The sequence below is a fragment of the Rhyacophila brunnea genome, unplaced genomic scaffold (assembly GCF_057557595.1).
Source record: "Rhyacophila brunnea isolate RB1 unplaced genomic scaffold, BYU_Rbru_1.0 scaffold_13, whole genome shotgun sequence".
Lineage (NCBI taxonomy): Eukaryota > Metazoa > Arthropoda > Insecta > Trichoptera > Rhyacophilidae > Rhyacophila > Rhyacophila brunnea.
Window position 1 is genome coordinate 38,319,074 of NW_028232785.1, and position 15,034 is coordinate 38,334,107.

Genomic DNA, 15,034 nt, shown 5'->3' on the forward strand with positions numbered 1-15,034 from the left:
AGGATCTATATAAACATAGTTTGCATTTATAAGGTTTTTCACCTGTATGTGTCATTTTATGTCTTTTAAGATGACAAGATGTCGAGCATCTATATGAGCATACATTGCATTTATGAGGTTTTTCACCAGTAATTGTCTTTGAATGTACTTTGACATTACTATGCTGCGAGACTAATACGCTCTGATTTTGATCAGGAATCACGTCCATGTGCACCATTTTGTGAGTTTTTAGAGCATTTTCGCATCCGAAAACTGCGTTACAAATGCAGCAAATTAAATTACGTGAAAAATGGTTTACTCTTCTAAGAATAAGTCGAATTTCCTTCGGAGCAGCTTGTTCTAAGATTTCTCGTTTAATGCTATTCTCATCTATCGTCACTTCTGAATACTGTATCGTTGTATCCTGGATGCTATCGTCTAAGGATTGTTGACTCTCATCTGTATCGTGATGCCTCGTGAAAAATCCCTTCGTAGAAACCTAGAAAAATCGTAATAATCGATATCAATATTATCATTATGAGTTATAATGTTCAATTTGTTTTTTTGACGCTTTTGTTTTTCAGCACTTTCAGACATTATTAAAGAGCGAAGTGAGAGAGAAATATTGTTATGGAAAGATCCATTAGTGGGTCAAAACAATGCACTTATATGTATGTATACATCATCTTCGATAACAATAATTATATCTTGTTTATTTTAGTGTCGTTGGAGAGTGTGCACAGTGCCTGCCATGATGAAAGGCAAAGCTAGAAAATTATATTCAAATTTCATCAAGCAACCTCGATCATTGACAGTATTTTAATATTACATAAATCAGACTAAATAGATTATTAACGACAGGTACTATTCCGTATGGGAGAAAATGTGGCCAATAATTCCCAGTAGAAACCTTTACTGTTGGTTTCAATATATCGTAAATTTGGAACATGATTATTTAAAATATTATCACTATTATTAATGTGCAAATAAATTAATAACGTTTGGCTTGACCACTTTTGCGGCACACTTTGCTTTTGTCTAAAATTATTGGATGTTTAACGATAAAGAGTTATTTTAACACAAATTTCCATTACCTTTTATTTGTCTAGTCTGCAAGAGATTAGGGTAAGGGGTACAATCACTTATCCACACTAAAAATATACGCTGCATGCAAGCATGCAATAACAACAACCTTGTACGAAAAAGAAAGGACATGATTATTAATAAAAATTTGCATTTAGCGATGACGCTCATTTTTGCTTAACGGGTGTGTTAATAAGGAAAATTTCCTACACGGAAAAATACCAATCCAGAAGACTTCCTATAATTCATTACATCCACAAAAATGCATCATTTGGTGCGGGTAACATGCTGGTGGCATCGCCGCACAATTCTTCAAAAGTGGGGCCAAAGCTCACGTAGGTTAATGGATATCCTTGTCGAGCCATGATTATTATTTTGTTTTAAATATGGAATCATTCGAAAGAACAGTGATTTCAACAGGAAGTGCCATATAGCTACTGCTACTATCGCTTTATTTGAATCAAGATTTGCATATAAATTGATTTTGAGAAATGGATTCGTGAAGTCAGCAGCATTTAATGCCTAAGAACCTAACATTTCCCGTACAATAAGACCAGCAGTGCTTTAACAAAAGTAGTCCAAACTGGGCGCCCTGAATTTGACGTCAGCCTATCGGACAAAGCCGCATTTGTTTTTAAACATACCTGGTCTAATGGCTTGTATTGAAGATTAGAGCAGCCAGGTTCAGTTAATTTATCATTGATTTGCTGAATTGTATTCTCAACTAATTCTTCTTTGATGATGGCTGCCTCATCATTATTCTCATACTTAATATTATTCAGACCGTTTTCGCGCTTCTGAAAATAACATTATAAATATTAAGTAACAGTATCATCATTACGATAAGCCAGTGAAGGTCTCCTAGAGCTCTTTATTCAATAATTGGTCGCCAATATTTGACTTAATTTGGCAGGTGAATGTATAATCACCGAACGACATTCCAATGTTATGGGCAATTCGACAAAATAGTGCACACTCTTTCGATTATACTTATTTGTTTTAGTTGAATTAGGAGTACATTTCACAGATGGCTTTAAAATTCATTAAGCCTTGCTTATACCAAACCATAACTAATAAAAAATATTCTTCGATCTATAAAATATCCAAAGATCTGTATGATTTAATAACATGATTTAAGATATTATCTAGATAGACGAAAAATTTTGGACTATTATTTGTTATGGCTTGGCTTCGCGGGGTTTTGTTGAATTTTAAAAACTAACCAACACATCAGTAAATTATGGTAACCTTAATCTAATGAAAACAAATATGTATGACTGACAAAGTTTTGTGTGTACTATTATGTTGCATATAAGCATATATAATACATTATATACCGAACAACAATAATCAAATGAGCATGTATATCATATGAGTTACCTGTGAATCACTTGCAAACGTCGACGCATCAAACTTTTCATACAAGTGACTGCTTTGGTCGCATGGAAAAGCCACTTCATCGAAAGTCAGCGACGCATCGTGCATACGTTTATGGCACTTTAAAATGTGCGCTGATGAAAAAAAATTACAACACACGTTGCAAACAAAATTTCTAACGAAAAATGAAGATCTGTTCAACCTCAGACGGACTTCTTTCGCAGAAGCAATTGCTATTTCCTTTTTGATGACCATTTCTTGCACTTCAATTTCACCAAACGACTGTGCAGATTGTCTCTCAAAGATATTAGGTGCAATCATACAATCCATGTCGCGGTTTACGAGCGGAATCTGTCAAGAAATAAAATACAAACATAAATCAATCAAAACATTTATACTAACAATATAGAAAACCAACCAACATAAAGATTGCAAAGTTTCTGGACTATGACCACCTAGAAAGGCAATTTTTGGACAAAGCTGTATCGAAGTCATTGTATGAGAAAGTGATTAGAATGTATAAGAAATTTAATTTCTAATTAGATTTTGACAAACGCGTCTGAAAGTGGCGGAGGCTTTTGAGCGTTATAAGCTTCGACGGTTGAGGCGCTAATTTTGACAGATTAAACGTAGGTAACGTTGAACGGCTCTTTATTTATTGTTTTTTGTGTTTTACATATTACCGTTGGAAGTGTTGTTTTGTATTTAAATTCTCAATTAAGTATTTATCGTGTGTTGTTATACAGAAACATACATATTTTATTAATATTAGGTTTGTAAAATACATCGGAATTTCCGTTCAAATTCTCGTAGGTACCTACTGAATATTGTAATTACACTATTATGAGGTAAATATTGAAGTAAGTAGCTTCTTTAAGAATTAATTATCTACGTACAACAATCAATCGTTTTAAGAATTCAGCGATAACTAATAAGTACTGATTAAATAATATGATAATGACATTACCACATTTTAGGTTATTTTACATGTAGGTACCCAAAATGGAAGTGATTCACGCTGAAATTTTGTTGTTAAGATTTGTAACCGGACGGATCCATTCAAAATGACAGACAAGGCGCTTGTGAAACGATTCCGGTTATCGAAACCATCAAATTGCAGATATATTCATTTCCAGGTTGGAAAATCTAATGTCAACCCCAACTAGCTGGCATGTGAGCATAAACAAAAATATAATGCAAAACCTTACGCGACCATAAATGTCCATTCAGTATTTTTGTTGCATTATTGGACACCGTTCGAAGCACTATGCCTCCTTTGAAGATACTGTTGCGTTTTGCTTCTTGTTTGCGTACCGCTTCGTTCAAAAATTTCCCGTCAGGTGTTGCGTATTCAAGATTGAATAGGCACTTCAATGAGGTTTGATTTTGTCGCTGCGCTCATGGAGACACCCTTAAGCCGGATCTAGGACGATTTGGCGCCGGGACAACTGGACGCCACGGAATTCGAAAATAAATAGACGTTAGGTACTTAAAAATATATAATATTATTATTTGTATTTAAATGATTATATTATTATGATTTAAAAGTTGGTGAGAATGTAAATATGCAGACTTAAATAATGATTTAATTGTGCATATGCTTAAGTTGCAACGAAAAAAGAGTTTTTTATTTTAACTAAGTAGTAGATAGAAACTGATAAGAATACCACGTCTACGTTCTGTAGACGTGTCTACTACAGTGCGGCGTCCAATTTTCCGGAGTCCAGTCGTCCCACTCCCTTTAAGCCCGGTTCGGATGAGGCGAGTAGTTTAGTCGAGTGGCGAATAATTTAGTAACTAAACGTGTACGAACAGACAAATTGAGTCGAGTACGTTAGTAAAATCATTTACTCGAGTCAGTGTAATTTCTCGGTCGAGTAGCGACCCCCACCACCTCACTAAAAACCAAACAGGTGATGATATCGAATCGAACTCTATGCATAGAAAATTTGGGTGGAATCATGGAACAATACGACCGAAATCGGTTTATTGTTGGCATATGGTTACTAATTAATAATAGGTAACGGTTACTACCCTAAAATATACCTACCTAATTCTACTGAACTCCTACTGTGTACATGTCTAAAGATTAATATGAACATCTCACGATATATAAATGCAGAAGAATCTCAATTTTCCTTAATCCTAAAAATATTATAATGTTCATCGGTAACGCGATATTGTGTTGAGAAAATGACATAGGTATGGAATATAATAAACGACTATCATTTTTAGGTTAGGTCCTGCCTGGACAGTTATTACTTTGACAGATCGTGAGAAAAGGTTTGACGTTTCAGACCAAACCACTTGTGACGGTCAGAAAATGATTTGAAGTTTACTGGTATGCAATCGCAATCGCAATGCGCCAGTTTTGACCTGTCAAACCGTTAACTGGAACGCCTAAATTTATGTTGTCATGCAGCATGTTTGATAATTTAGTAAAATTTGAGGCTTACAAAATTGTTACAAAAAGTTTTGAAAATAGAATTATTGGTCTATTCTCACCCCATTTCACGTAGATATTGCTTCCGTTAATGGTAGGTATTTTATGGCTGCAAGTAGCTTTCTTATAGACAATAGGTTTACCTTGTATTACCTACATAACAAGGACTCACGGGCGACTAATTTTATTCACCAAATTTTTTTAGATAATCGCATTAATTATTGCTTAACATTCGAATGATTGTGATGTATAAATCACCATAGGTAAGTACCTATATAAATATACTTAGGTACTTGATTTAACAAAAGATTTATATAGGTACCTACTCAATACTGTCTCAAAATATCTGTTTTAGCTATCGCCGATAACTCGAATCTACTAAGCAATCAATAAATGAAACAAGTTTGACCGAATTATAATATAATAGTTTCTTATGAAGTTTCAAAGATGCATTACAAATTTAAAACATCAATGTAAGACGGCACCAAGAGAAGAAAACGGCACATGTACCTGCGTAGAATTGAACGTACCTGTTGTATTGGCCTGTAATCTGAATTCGAACAACCTGGTTGAGTGCATTCATCATCATAATATAATGAGTGTGATATATCTTCAATGATCTCGCGCTTGACGACAGCTGGTTGATTATCAGATGTTTTATCAGAGAGGTCCGCCATAAGGTACTGAAAAAAGCATTATTATATTTTCTAAACACTGTAAAACCAATTTCAGTTCTTGTAACGTCCATACAACGATGTATAATAATTATATTTAACATGAATTGGTAGATAACCTAACCTAGATGACATGTATGTATTATAGCTGTCAAATTGTATAAACAGGTAATTTTTTGAAACAACGTTTAATATCACCTTATGTTCCTACATAGTTGGTAAAGAGGCCACAGTTTATAATATTAATTAAAACAATCATTGTTATTCTCAATCTAAAGTGATTGTAAAGGAATTTAGTTTCCAAAAACTAACCTCGAAATTGCAACTTGAAACGTCCGCATTCTCTTGCGTTACATGAAAGCGAGGGTCCGGGTTGTTTGGACGGCTAGGCAGCATGTCAAACAAAGACTTGCCTTCTGTATCGGAGTGTTCTCCATCACATTCTTGCTTTACATCCATGTTAAGTGTAAATATGGCAGGAACAACGTGACAGACAGGATACATTCAGGGTACCTAATGTTAGAAAAGTGTTGCCACAAGTGTTTTCTTGTCTAAACAAAACAATGGCATGAAAATGATCGTCTGCATTTCCTCAATCATAACGAGATTAGCCCATCTCGGCATTCATAATGACATATGAACATATCTGTCAGTGTAATACAAACCAAATGCCACCCATATTTTGAGCCAGGCACACGGACATTGGGTGTGATTTGCACCAAGCACGGATAGACAGGGCAAAGTCAAAAGACATGGCCCGTTGACAATGTCTAGTTTGTTATACCTACTTACTTGATCCTTGATTGGATGGGTAGGCAATGAAGTGTCTCTACTTTGTTGTATTAGGTACCTAATTGATTTAATATATAGGTTAAAAATCACAGTGTAGGTACATATTGAGATATCTCGGGTCCTGTGGCTAGCTCGGGATGTTGGTAGGACCCGGGTTTCACAAAAATTAAATAATAAATGAAAAGTCTTTATTTGTTGAAAACGTGGCTTTATAATATTTTCAAGGGTTATTTTTACAAAAGAAACTTATGTTTAACAGTACCTATCCAAATTAATATTATATTATTACGTTAATAATGTTAATTATATCGCTTATATTTTAATTATTTATTATTATCTGAATTCGTTTTATAATACATGAATAAGTTGTTAGCGCAGGAATTCGCGAACTCAATACCAAGTCCTCCCGTGACTAGGTATGTATTTTTTTCCATTCTTTTTATATTGAGCAGCGATGCCATCTTTTCTTTTTACATACTCCCGAATTTCTTTGTCTTCGTCTCTTTTATTCGGCACAATCACATTCTTCCCAGACATACTATTATTATAATTAGATACAATTCTTACGTGCTAAGTAGGTACCTACATGTTGAACATGTTTACAGTTAATCAAGTAATTTTGGACGTACGTACGCCCATTGTTGACTAGAAGTCAGGTGACATGTTTACACCTAATAATTAGACGCAATTTAGACTATCAAGAGAGGCCAAATAGTCACGGGTGTAACAGTATACGCTGTTAGTGTGTAGGTATTTGCCATTGGTGAATACGTCGTGTAGTGCTTGAAAATATCGAAAGGCAAAACCCGAGTGAAAAAAAACTACCTCCTCAAATAGAATAGAACAAAATTTAAATCCAATAAAACACACTTTATTGTTTGATCGCTTCCACGGAATAGACTTTTTAGTATCTCGGCCATACATAATAAATAATTACGTATTGCGGCAACACTTTTCTTAAATTAATGTAGGTACCTTGAATGGATCCTATCTGTCACGTTCTTCCTGACATATTTACCATTAAAATGGACGTAAATCGAGAATGTGATGGAGAACAATCTGATGAAGAAGTCAAACTTTTGTTTGATACGCAGATTAGCCACCCAATCAGCCCAGAAGTTCGCACTCAAGTAAAGCAGGAGAAAGCCGACGATTTAAGTTGCAATTTCGAGGTTAGTTTTTTGAAACTGATTTTTTTAGATTTTAAATAACAACGATTAGTGTGGAATAATAATATGTTGCTTTTTTATAAACTGCGTAGTGACATACAATGATATTAAACGTTGATTTAAAAAATAACTCGATTTTACGTTTTGACAGCTACTATACATTTGTGATTTGGTTAGGGCAGATTATCTTCTAATTCATGTTGACTATAATTAGTCATTGAAAGTGAAAGTGGTTTTACTGTGTTAACCATAATGTTTCTTTCAGTATCTTTCAGCGGACCTCTCTAATATAAAACCTGAGACGGATGATCAACTATACGTCATCAAGCGCGAGATTATTGAAGATGTAATAGACCCATTATGTGATGTTGAAGATCCTCAACCGGGTTCAGATTACAGACCAATACAGCAGGTTTGTTCAATTGTATAATGTGTTATTTTTCTTGCCTTGGTGCAGTTTTATATCGAAGGTTAGAATTAGCAATACATGTTTTAATCTTAGAGCCGTTTCACACGTGACACCATTGTCTCGAGACGCTACATGAATGGGCGCGTTTAGACGGAGAAACAAGTATGTCGCGTTCATATATATGTAGAGAAAACGATAATGCGGTGCCCAATCCGTTGACATCTTCCCAATTGATGAGGGTGACGTGTTTAGATTTATTAAAAAAATAAGAATACTCGCTCTTAGGCACCGCACATGTCCCAAGATGTTTTTTAAAAAGCTGTATTGACTTTGTCAAGGGCCACTTTCATATATATATTCAACCTGACAATGGAAACGGGTATCTTTCTGGAAGCACGGAAGATGTCGAAAGTTACTCCAATTCCTAAGAGTGGTACGGAGTCATCAGTGGAAAACTATAGGCCGTTAGCCATTCTCTATTCACCAGCAAAAGTTTTTGAGATGATCATGCACAGCATGATTTCTCCGAGGATTGAGTCATTTCTTTGCCGACTCAAGTATTAATCTATAAATGGCGCCGGTCATTTATAATGAATGAGCAGCATGCATTTGGAGCAGGCCGTTAAACGGTTTATCGCGTTATTCGGGAGAATTCTAAGAATTTCAACAATACGTATCGTTCACCCTCTATCAGTCGCAGACATGACATTTAAAACATTTTCTGGTGTGCCTCAGGGCTGAAAGTTGGGGCCATTGCTGTTCACTTTTTTTATAAATGACATTGCATTGGTAATTAAAAATGCTATGTTTATGTTGCTTGCTGATGACTTGAAACTCTTCTCAAAGATTTACTGCAGACAGTACGTATTACCGAGGCCATAAAAAGAAAATCCAAGTGTACACACGTATTATTGTGCAAGTTGCAAGATTGCTTGTATGAATCAAAAAAGTTCGCTTCTGAATTTTCACGTGACAGATGGGATTTGTTCGATATTCGCACCTGCGCAGTAGAGCGACACTGGAAAACCTGCTGAAAAAAAAACAACCTACACCGCGCAGTCTCATTTTGAGGTTAACCGATTTTCACGATCTGTCAAAAAGTACCTATCATAAAATGACAACATGGCGTCTCGCTTACTTTTTACGACAGTCAGCAATCTTACGTGTGAACAGTTATTATCGTTAAATACATCTGTACATTTTCAATGTTTCCCATTAGTTCTTGGTCGTTCCCTCATGGTAAAGGATGGTGCCACCTTGGGATGTTATCAACTTTTAAGTGATCAAGAATTCCCACTCCTCTCAATTCTCTGCTTCTATCAGGACAGAGTGAAGGCTGCTCTCAGTCAGTTCTTTTACTTTTACGCTCTTCCTCTGCTTCACCTGCCTTGGAGGCTACCCAAAACTACCAGTCTCTCCAAAGTATCCGCTCTGCGCTGAACAATTTGTCAAAAAACTGTAGAATTCGTTTCAGACGTAAATTGTTGAGAGACGTTCCTTTATAAAATTTTAACATTTTTATGGAATTTTATATAATATATGGAACATACATAATTTTGAAAACACTTTTTAGAAAATATATAACCGACTGAAGAAATCTTTTCTTGGAAAAACTTTATAAAGTCATTGGACGCTATAGACGCACCTGGTGCGTAATAATCAGGCGGCATATCGATAATAATTTACGTGTATTTTAAATTACCTTTAAATTTACATTTTAAAAAACCCACTTCGATTTAAAATACAAAAGCTGATTGGCAATAGTACTTCAATTTGGAAAGCTCTTATTATTAACCGCGATATTATGGCTTAGTTTAGGCAGGGTTTTATTGAATTTTAAATACTAATTTTATGAAAACCAATAAGTATGCCTGATAATGTTTAGTGTGCACTATTTATGTCGGATTTCAACAGGCTACTTCCACCTAGATAATAACGTTTTAATATGTTATATTAATAATATGTACTTATTGACAGCATGTTATATGAAACGTTGTTTAATTCAGTTCGCTGCGACGGGTGTCACTGGTAGCAAAGCTGAGACTGACATAAAGCGCGAATTCACTGAAGATAAAATGCCAGCATTTTCTGATGAAGATCCTCAACCCGGATGTTCACATTCAGATTACACAACAAGACATGGGGTATATTCAATTTTATATATTGTAACATTTGCTTCTCTATTCGCCGATTTTTATCGAAGGTTGACGTTTAAAATCTCAATAAATCTCCGTACCATTCCTAGCCAGTCGTATTGAAAAAAAGTAATTAAAGTAATCAATACCTACCTACCTTGATTTAAAATACAAAAGCCGATTAACTATTAAGCTAATATTAACTAATACGCCTATGGTAACTCAATTTGGAAAGCGCTTCAGAGAGTATTATAAGAGCCACTAGTTAGAATCTCAACTTCTTAATTATTATGATAGGTTAATTAATACAGGGGAATTATAGAGTTTTGATGAAAACGCTTTTTAAGGCCATATTAACTGATTGTATTGCTGCAGGTATGTATTTATTAAATAATTAGGAGAACATAAATTATCACTTAAATAGTAGAAGTAATCAATATACATATTAAATATTATATCGATGCCCAATCACATTTTTTTTATAATTTTCAAATGTCTTTATTGTTTTTTTTAGTACAGTTGTTATAAAACGCAAACTGTGAATATCATTTTACTTATAAATATATATCTACTTATCATAAAATTGTACTGCTTTTCATCACTTGTAAATATCGGGTCAAATTAAAAACATTAATTTCTCGTGCTTATCTTTGTAAAGGATTTTTGTCATACCGCGATAGAGATGAGGTTTTCATTGTAAACTGAAAATATACTATTGTAACGTGTAAAACACACTTTTCACACAAAGACACAGCGTTTACACACCTACTATATGCGCACGAAAGTACGTGTGCTTCTGCGCAGGTCAGTTTTTAAGGTGTTTAGCAACACGACTTGCTGTTTTGCTCAGATCATTATTTAAATATCAGATGTGCTCAACCGGTAAACTTTATTAATTCGAAAAATATTTATCCAATAACATTTAATATGTGTAAATTATATAAACCGAATCATTCCTTCTCGAGAGTGTCGCTCTTTGGTTAACTGCCGTCCCTATGCGACGCTTAGTATGCGTGACCTCACGAATTCAGAAGTATGATATATAAAAATATTGTTTAAACTGTTGATCGAAGTCGCTTGATGAAATTTGAATATAAATTCCCTCCCGCACTTTCAGGTATAAATCCACGTCCCCAATATATTCTGTAACACTGCATACAACATTTATAATCGTAGCCAAGATAAGTAAGTTCTAGTTAATATTAACATATTGTTTATACTATTGATCTATATTGCTTAATGAAATTTTAATATACATTCTATCAATTTGAACATTTTTTGTGACATCGGTTACGCCTTTCGGCATTTTCCGACACTATGCATACTCCCAAATGACACACTAACACAGAAATTACTAGCTTATAATGTTTTTTTTATCGAACAGGGTGCAATACTGCCTCATAAGATGTACGTTAATCTGGTGTTTTTATAATATTATTTTATCAATATATATGAGAAATAAACAGTACACACAGTTGCCGAGTAGAACTATTTTATTCCCATCAATCTGTAATTTCGCATTCGGAACTATAATAGATTTAAACATACTACCAAGAGTTGTACCACAATATTGTGTCATAGTCTGTTTTGTGCATTTGCCTTTCGATGTTACATTCAGGTGCTTTTTATGGTGTCTGTATTTAAAATCTATGTTGGAACTATTACCATTTCTTATTGTCATTTTCACTCACACTTAACTTATAATGTCTGAAGATGCTGTAAGGCAAAAGTATAAAAAAATAACTCAAATGGAACAGTTTAAAATCTAATTTATATTATAATGAGATCGATTATTTTGGTTTTTCTAGGTTTCTACTAAAGGCTTTTTTACAAAGCATCACGATATAGACAGGTGTCAACAATCCTCACCCGATGGAATCCAAGATAGAATGATGCAGTATTCTGAAATGACAATAGATGAACGAAACATTAAAGGAGAAATCTCAGAACGAGAGACTCCGAAGGAACTTCGACTTATTCTGAGAAGAGTAGTTCATTTCTCACGTAATTTGATTTGCAGCATTTGTAACGCAGTTTTTGGATCCGGAAGTGCTCTAAAAAGTCACAAAATAGTTCACATGGGCGTTATTGGTAGTCGAAGTCAAGAAAATATTATCTCGCAACTAAATCATCTCAAAACACGTAAAATGACACGCACAGGTGAAAAACCTCATAAATGCAAGATGTGCACATATAGATGCTCGCAACTTAGTACTCTTAAAAACCATGAAATGACACACACAGGTGAAAAACCTCATAAATGCAAGTTATGCACATATAGATGCTCGCAACTTAGTAATCTTAAAATCCATAAAATGACACACACAGGTGTAAAACCTCATAAATGCAAGGTGTGCACATATAGATGCTCGCAACTTAGTAGTCTTAAAAACCATGAAATGACGCACACAGGTGAAAAACCTCATATATGCAAAGTTTGCCCATATAGATGCTCGCGACTTAGTAGTCTTCAAAAACATGAAATGACACACACAGGCGAAAAACCTCATAAATGCAAGGTATGCCCATATAGATGCTCGCGACTTAGTAGTCTTAAAAGCCATGAAATGACACACACAGGTGAAAAACCTCATAAATGCAAGTTATGCACATATAGATGCTCGCAACTTAGTAATCTTAAAATCCATAAAATGACACACACAGGTGTAAAACCTCATAAATGCAAGGTGTGCACATATAGATGCTCGCAACTTAGTAGTCTTAAAAACCATGAAATGACGCACACAGGTGAAAAACCTCATATATGCAAAAATTGCCCATATAGATGCTCGCGACTTAGTAGTCTTCAAAAACATGAAATGACACACACAGGCGAAAAACTTCATAATTGCAAGGAATGCACATATAGGTGCTCGCGACTTAGTGCTCTTAAAAGACATGAAATGACACACCGGTGGAAAACTTCAAAAACCTCATAAATGCAAGGTTTGTTTATATATATGCTCGCAACGTAGTCATCTTAAAGAACATGAAATGACACACAAAGGTGAAAAACGTCATAAATGCAAGGTATGCTCATAAAGATGCTCGCATCTTTGTGATCTTAAAAAACATGAAATGACACACACAGGTGAAAAACCATATGAATACACTGTATGTCCATATAGATGCTCACGACGTAATGCACTATTTTTATCGACCATTTCCGATCCTAACAGATTTAGTTTTTACGAGAAACGGTGTCCAGCCAGGATTGGAACCTGTGCCCACGACGCTTTCGGTTGACGCTTTTGCCTCGACCATCGTATAAAATGATAAATATATTATTATATTCACAATACGGATGTCCTACGCTTAAATAAATGACAATATTCATATTGTGAATACCCTTATAAATGTTGGTTAGGAGTGATTATATGCTATCTTGTCAAGCGACCCTAGGGGTAGGGCATATTGTATGTTAAGAGTATTTGCAAGAAGTTATTGTTTTGTCGGACGGTGCCTCGAACGACTACCTTTATAATGCGATCTGATATAAACCTACTGATTGTGCCGCCTTTGTATGAAGTTACCTCTGACTATATTTTATTGATAGTAAAATCTACGTTGTTTTTCTTGTTGTGACATTGTAAATTGTATTGAAATTTCCTACCGGAATAAATTGAAACTACGTGTTGGTTCCTGCTAAAACTATCAAACATCTGGAGAATAGAAAAATTTATGCATATAATAAACCTGAATTGTTATTTTTTAATTGTTAGGAGTTGGAAATTAGCCAACACCAATTTATCGGTTCACGCATGTATATTTTCATAATAACCTACTTAAAAAATACGCTGCCACGTAAATTACGATTATTTTAGTTTTATGTTCTGTCATTTTATTTAGAAATTTAATAAAAAAAACGAGAATAGTTATACCTGGATATATAATTATTGGATATGCTTATAATATGATATAATATAATTTGGTACCTATACTTACTGATTATTTTTGTTTTCTACGTACTTTACCCTGTCATTGATTACCCACTGTTGGGACATAGTGCAAGAACAAGGTCGTACTACCTACCTAGTTCCATCGCCACGTCTTGCGACATGCGAGAAAAGCAGAGCGTATATGTCTTTTGTAGCATCGCTGCGGCGAAAAGGAGGGTCTTCCATGGTGACGGTTTTGTTTCTGATGTTTTTACATGTGTGTGTGAATTCGATATAGAAAAAATTATATAGAGTTTAAAATGTAGTTGGCAGCCCTGTTATATTATGGGTTTTGGATAATAAAAGATATCACTATATAATATTATTCTTTTATTATAATCCACTGTAAATTAACATACGTATTAAATAATACTTGAAAAAAGTTTAAATATATTATTATTTGGCTCCACAATCCGGTGTGGATCATGGCCACCCCATAAAGAGTGTTTCATAAAATTGTTTTTTACGAGAAATATATGTTAACCACTTGCTCAACCTATTAGGTCCATGTTCTACATTCAAACACACATTCAAAAACAATACCTATGCTAATTTTCCCATACCCGGGATTTGAACTCGCTTTTAATATGTTAGCAGTTGTTATTATTGATCAGAGTCCAACAAGAGTGTTGATTTCAGTAACATACCTAGACAAAATGCTGCTCCATTCTTTGTACAGTATTTTTTATCATCCTTTCATGAACTTCAATATATTTTCAATTCAATTTATTTATTTTTTAACATATTTTGGACATTACAAATTATAAGTTTAAGTCGTTCACAATATGATATGAAACGTTATTATAGAGAAGAAAGAAAAAGAAATGTAATAAAAGGGATAAAAATGAAAATATAAAAAGAGAACATAATATAAACATACAAATGCAATGAAAATACAATTAAACATATAATATAGAAGTTCAAAGAAGTACACCGAGTTTCTAAGGAGACCCTATTTTTAGGAATTTATAAAATAGCGTCCACCTAAAACAAAATAAGAAATAAAATAAGAAAATAAATAAAATAAGTAACAAA

At 34.2% G+C, this 15,034-nt stretch overlaps 1 protein-coding gene across 1 annotated transcript; it reads left to right on the plus strand.

Moving 5' to 3' along the window:
- The first annotated feature begins 7,214 nt into the window (after window positions 1-7,214).
- On the plus strand, window positions 7,215-14,311 carry LOC147077467 (uncharacterized). Its single transcript, XM_085940838.1, has 4 exons — window positions 7,215-7,520; window positions 7,783-7,929; window positions 9,933-10,070; window positions 11,870-14,311. Exons 1-4 carry the CDS (start codon window positions 7,329-7,331, stop codon window positions 12,998-13,000), a joined length of 1,608 nt encoding a protein of 535 aa, XP_085796964.1. The 5' UTR covers window positions 7,215-7,328; the 3' UTR covers window positions 13,001-14,311.
- The last annotated feature ends 723 nt before the right edge of the window (window positions 14,312-15,034 follow it).

Bases quoted from the DNA above. Each gene is read 5' to 3' on its own strand.
- LOC147077467 (XM_085940838.1), top strand. From the start codon at position 7,329: ATGGATCCTATCTGTCACGTTCTTCCTGACATATTTACCATTAAAATG. The intron at 7,521-7,782 runs GTTAGTTTTTTG...TGTTTCTTTCAG, and splicing joins ATTTAAGTTGCAATTTCGAG to TATCTTTCAGCGGACCTCTC. The intron at 7,930-9,932 runs GTTTGTTCAATT...TGTTTAATTCAG, and splicing joins ATTACAGACCAATACAGCAG to TTCGCTGCGACGGGTGTCAC.